The 6,000-nt window shown below is 42.2% G+C and overlaps 1 protein-coding gene across 1 annotated transcript in view; it reads left to right on the forward strand.

The window, feature by feature from the left end:
• The window catches only part of LOC103508405 (integrator complex subunit 1), a 38,574-nt gene that overhangs the window by 4,558 nt on the left and 28,016 nt on the right, over positions 1-6,000 (forward strand). Inside the window, exons 5-12 of the mRNA XM_026823013.1 lie at positions 223-358; positions 1,540-1,737; positions 2,062-2,204; positions 2,692-2,914; positions 3,877-4,263; positions 4,314-4,445; positions 4,496-4,640; positions 5,488-5,628. Coding sequence (XP_026678814.1) covers positions 223-358; positions 1,540-1,737; positions 2,062-2,204; positions 2,692-2,914; positions 3,877-4,263; positions 4,314-4,445; positions 4,496-4,640; positions 5,488-5,628 — 1,505 coding nt within the window. The remainder of the gene's footprint in view (positions 1-222; positions 359-1,539; positions 1,738-2,061; positions 2,205-2,691; positions 2,915-3,876; positions 4,264-4,313; positions 4,446-4,495; positions 4,641-5,487; positions 5,629-6,000) is intronic.

The following is a 6,000-nucleotide window of genomic DNA, read 5'->3' on the forward strand; positions in this document are numbered from 1 at the left end:
ACATAATTATAACGAATGATTTTCTCAATTCCAGGTATACTTATAATCAGGAGCATGTGGAAACTTTGGTGTTGGAAAAAGTTGTGACATAATATAACACAAAGAACTGCATTTACATAATTATAACGAATGATTTTCTCAATTCCAGGTATACTTATAATCAGGAGCATGTGGAAACTTTGGTGTTGGAAAAATTATAACGAATGATTTTCTCGATTCCAGGTATACTTATAATCAGGAGCATGTGGAAACTTTGGTGTTGGAAACTGTAAAGGAACATCTGAATCGTAGACAAGCACTGGATAGTGTTACCAAGAATCTACTCAAACTCCTAACTTCCACATGTGGTATTGCAGAGGTAAACACTTTCATGTAAAATTTAATCAAAAATCAAATCATTAATTCTTTGTGGTTAACTTTTTCACAACTTTAGCGTACAACACAGAATTACTTTGCTGTGTTGTACGCTTTGCCTTTGCAGTTACCGTCTTTTGCAGTCAAGTTCCAAATTTCAATAATGTTTTTTAATCTATTAACTGGTCGCGGCATTACCGGTAAAATGCGATAAAAGTAGGTACTCACTTGTCTTCACGAGGCTGAGTGCACCCCAAACTCCAAACACAAACCTGAAAAAAACTTTGACCCCGCCGGTTCATAAATCAAATCATTAATTCTTTGTGGTTAAGCATAACTTTTTCACAACTTTAGCGTACAACACAGCATTACTTTGCTGTGTTGTATGCTTTGCCTTTGCAGTTGCCGTCCTTTGCAGTCAAGTTCCAAATTTCAATAATGTTTTTTAATCTGTTAACTGGTCGCGGCATTAACGGTAAAATACGATAAAAGTAGGTACTCACTTGTCTTCACGAGGCTGAGTGCACCCCAAACCCCCAGCACAAACCCGAAAAAAACTTTGACACCGCCGGGAATCGAATCCGGGACCTCCGGCGTGCAAGCCTAGGGTGATACCCACTCGGATCTGTGGTAAAGCAGAGATTTTTACAACTTTAGTGTACATCAGCGCATTATTTAAAGGTCTCCTTTGCAGTCAATTTCCAAATTTCAATAATGTTTTTTAGTCTGTTAACTGGTCGCGGCATTACCGGTAAAATACGATAAAAGTAGGTACTCACTTGTCTTCACGAGGCTGAGTGCACCCCAAACTCCCAGCACAAACCCGAAAAAAACTTTGACACCGCCGGGAATCGAATCCGGGACCTCCGGCGTGCAAGCCTAGGGTGATACCCACTCGGCCACGGAGGTAAACATTAATGTAACATGTAACCCCAAATGTAACATGCAACCCCTAAAAGAGTGTGTCTAAAGGCAGAAACATTGAAACACAAGATTTTTTTTTTTTTTTTAATTTAAGCAAGGGTCTATTTTAAAATTTGTAATTTAATTTAAAAAATATTGTACCAAATACATAAGACCTTGCTTAGACTGCGGGAGTAAAGGGATTTTTCAGTCTCATTCTGGCCGTGTAAGCAGCGTATATTTTATTCTATTCTAATAGATTGTCTTCTCCTTGTATTTCAGATTCGACTGCTGGTCATTCCCAAGCTAGATGCCTGGCTACAGAACGCCAAGTTAATGAAACCGGCTCAGGATCTACTCATGTCTGTGTGTATTAACACAACCACACATACACAGCGAGATATTGAAGTCATATCCGGCTTGGTTAAGATACGATTCAAGCCTAAAGTTCTGGGAGGATACTATGTGACGTGTATCAAAGTAAGTTACTTAAGCCAGCCTAGTTCGCTTGGAGTCTTGAAGGGTAGCGCGTCTGCCTTGTAAGCGTTAGGTCGTGGGTTTGAATCCCGCCCGGGGCGAACTTTATCCTAAACAGATGAGATTTGTTCCCAGAACGGCTGGCTTTCTCCTATCCTGTCTTTCTTCCTATCTCTTATTCGGGACGATAAGACCCTAGCAGTTACAAGTTCCCTCTCAAGTCCGTTGGATGAAGTACGTGTAAGGGAAATTCTCAATTTAGGTCGTTAACCTATATGCTGAAAAACTTGACCAGTGTTCATATTTGTGAGGACCTGCAGCTGTTAGCCCTGGAGAAGCAGAGTATTATTGAGTTTGATGCTCATCTTGAAGGTCATTGACCTGCTGTTCAATCTGAGCACCTATCATCATCCGGAGAACATAGACCTGCCTCCCGGCTTTGTACCACCTCGACTCGCCATTGCTAACATGTGAGTAGATATCTTACAAATAGTATCTTTGTACACGCGGGAAAGATTGGTTTTGCAACAGTTGCTCAAATGTTGTCAAAACATCAAAACAAATATATTTCAATGGAAATTGATTGCTAAGGAATGTAATGCTGTGATATCCACAAAAGTTGTGAAAACGCTCTGCCTAGCCACAAAGAGTTCATGATTTGCTTTTGGTCATTTAATATCCATACAAAGTTTTTTTTCTCCCAAGACAATTCATTAAGTTTCAATGAAAAAATTGGTTATTTATTCCTTTCTGTTGAATTTGTCCAGGTATTGGAAAACATGGCTCATTCTACTCATCTACTGTGCACACAACCCGTCCACCTTCGGGACCTATTGCTGGGATAATTATTTTTATATATTAGATCAAAAATAGTTCATGATTTGATTTGATTATCTATAATCATTAAGCTTCGATGAAAAATTTGATTATTTGTTCCTTTCTGTTAAATTTGTCCAGGTATTGGAAAACATGGCTCATTCTACTCATCTATTGTGCACACAACCCGTCCACCTTCGGGACCTATTGCTGGGATAAATTCCCCACTCTGAAAACTCTCATAGAGATGACTATAACCAGTAACTTCACCAGTGTCCATATTTGTGAGGACCTGCAGCTGTTAGCCCTGGAGAAGCAGAGTATTATTGAGTTTGAAGCTCATCTTGCAGCTGCTACTAGTAAGGTAAGAGCCTAGTTAGCTTGGAAGATAGCGCGTCTGCCTTGCAAGCGCTAGGTTGCGGGTTCGATTCCAGTATCGAAAATTGACCAATTGAAAGTCGTTTTTAAACTAATTTTATGTATTTTTTTTTTAATTTATTGTTGATAAAAATCGGCTTCCTATCTCCAGGTTCCCATCACAGAGCAGAGCAGTCTGCTCCTGAGTCAACTCATCAGCCTGGATCCGACCTGATATATTCTATTCTTATCTCCAGGTTCCCATCACAGAGCAGAGCAGTCTGCTCCTGAGTCAACTCATCAGCCTGGATCCGACCTGATATATTCTATTCTTAGGTCTATTTTTCATTCCGACGTAGGTGCGATGCGAACCCGACGCGTGTTTTTCATTCCACTTCCCCTACTTTAGCGTCAACGCTGCGTCTTAAATCCCTGATGCGGGTCTCGAGTAGCTTCAGGTTCCGCCATATTGTAATTGTATTGAGGGAAATGAAAAAAATATTTCGTCATTTCTCCACTAGATGTCGTCATGTTTGTTGAATTTCCACATTTTACCCCCACTCCTGACGCAGAGTGAACGCCGCATGGACGCCGCATCGATGCGGCGTAGGAATGAAAAACAGACCTAATGCAATGTTTGTGACGTCCACGGATATACGTTTCATGCTGTTCTAATTTACCTTATACCAGGGGTTTCCAACTTCCATGTGTATGCGGGGCACATGCTACATTAACAGGTACTTCGCGGGCCACATATGTACAGAGGGGACCATCGTAGGAACCTCCCCCCCCCAACAACTTTTCAGGAATGCACTTCCATCGAATTTTGAGCGCCGCAGGCGAAATTTTTATCTTGATCCAACCTGATATATTCTATTCTTATCTCCAGGTCCCCATCACAGAGCAGTCTCCTCCTGAGTCAACTCATCAGTCTTGATCCGACCTGATATATTCTATTCCTATCCCCAGGTTCCCATCACAGAGCAGAGCAGTCTGCTCCTGAGTCAACTCATCAGCCTGGATCCGAGCGGTCCTGTACGTAAACCTCCCCAAGTGGTGATCGAGCAGCTCAAAGCCGATGTACCGAAGCTCCACCTACGCCGTCTATTGTACAGATCTAGAGCACCTGACTTCCTACTGGACATTATCAAGCGACAAGAACCGAGTCAGTCCATGTCTTGGCTTGCAGATTTGGTGCATAGCTCAGAGGGCTCGCTGAATCATTTGCCCGTACAGTGTCTGTGTGGATTCCTGCTCAGTGGACTCAAGCTCCTACTCAACAGAGATCAGACGGTGATACATAGTGATGAGGATGATGATGAAGATGATGTTAAAATGACACCCGCTGCTCCTGTTGTACAAGAAACAGGTAAGGATTTTGACAATACTTCATATGTAAGGCCTAGATCAACTTACACGAGAACAAAACTCAAGCCGTGAGTGGACTCAAGCTCCTACTCAACAGAGATCAGACGGTGATACATAGTGATGAGGATGATGATGAAGATGATGTTAAAATGACACCCGCTGCTCCTGTTGTACAAGAAACAGGTAAGGATTTTGACAATACTTCATATGTAAGGCCTAGATCAACTTACACGAGAACAAAACTCAAGCCGTGAGTGGACTCAAGCTCCTACTCAACAGAGATCAGACGGTGATACATAGTGATGAGGATGATGATGAAGATGATGTTAAAATGACACCCGCTGCTCCTGTTGTACAAGAAACAGGTAAGGATTTTGACAATACCGAGTATGTAAGGCCTAGATCAACTTACACGAGAACAAAACTCAAGCCGTGAGTGGACTCAAGCTCCTACTCAACAGAGATCAGACGGTGATACATAGTGATGAGGATGATGATGAAGATGATGTTAAAATGACAGCCGCTGCTCCTGTTGTACAAGAAACAGGTGAGATTGATCTCTGCCTCAAATACTCTTTAGTTTTTCATTCAACCAAGATAAAACACAGACAGAACAAGAAAGAAATTTTAACTGTGTTAAGCTCTATGAGTGTGGCAAATGTCGGTCGCCGCTTCATACACTGCACTGAATTTTACCTACTTATTAATAATAATAATGGACTCTTGAGTGGAAGGTAACCACTAGGCGAGGTTAACGCCGGAGGCGTTTTCTACCACCTAACCCTTAGAGCTAAATGTCGATCGCCGCTTCATACACTGCACTGAATTTTACCTACCTATTGAACTCGTACTACCAACCTTCGAGATTAAAAGTCCACTGGGCTAACCATACGTAAAAGGTGAACACATCATTTAGGGCTGTTTGCCCCTACACCTTGGCCTCAAAGCGGACTTTAACCATTTCCTCCCTTGTTTATGTTTCACAGACTGGCTTCTGGTACAGCTGCCCAAGATTCCTCACTTCGCGCATGCGCGTGCCAAAAAGGATACACATCGGGATCGTTACTTCCCCTTATACCTCCATGGGGCTAACCATACGTAAAAGGTGAACACATCATTTAGGGCTGTTTGCCCCTACACCTTAGCCTCAAAGCGGGCTTTTTGTCTATAGGCTACTGGCTAACCATTTCCTCCCTTGTTTATGTTTCACAGACTGGCTTCTGGTACAGCTGCCCAAGATTCCTCACTTCGCGCATGCGCGTGCCAAAATCATGGTGGCATTACGTCAGGCATGCCAGGTGGAGAATGATCCTCATCTGGTTATAACTTATCTTGTGTTCCTGTCCAAGTTTGGTACGTATAGGTTAAAGGGACATTCAGTCCTATCCCAGCAGGCTATTTTAGGTTTATACAATTTACATCAGAAAAACACTGACAACGGCTCAGGGTAGGTAGATCTCATCATTTCCAACAAGGTTCTGTGGGTCATTTTCCTAACTTCGGCTTCGTCAGGGACTTTCAGTCCTATCCCAGCAGGCTATTTTAGGTTTATACAATTTGCATCAGAAAACCACTGACAACGGCTCAGGGTAGGTAGATCTCATCATTTCCAACAAGGTTCTGTGGGTCATTTTCCTAACTTCGGCTTCGTCTTTGTTCACTTCTCACCTCTTTTTCTCTGCTGGGTTTTTTATTTCCTTTTCCTCCCTCTATTTTCCTTTTTTT

The sequence above is a fragment of the Diaphorina citri genome, unplaced genomic scaffold (assembly GCF_000475195.1).
Source record: "Diaphorina citri unplaced genomic scaffold, Diaci psyllid genome assembly version 1.1 scaffold396, whole genome shotgun sequence".
Lineage (NCBI taxonomy): Eukaryota > Metazoa > Arthropoda > Insecta > Hemiptera > Psyllidae > Diaphorina > Diaphorina citri.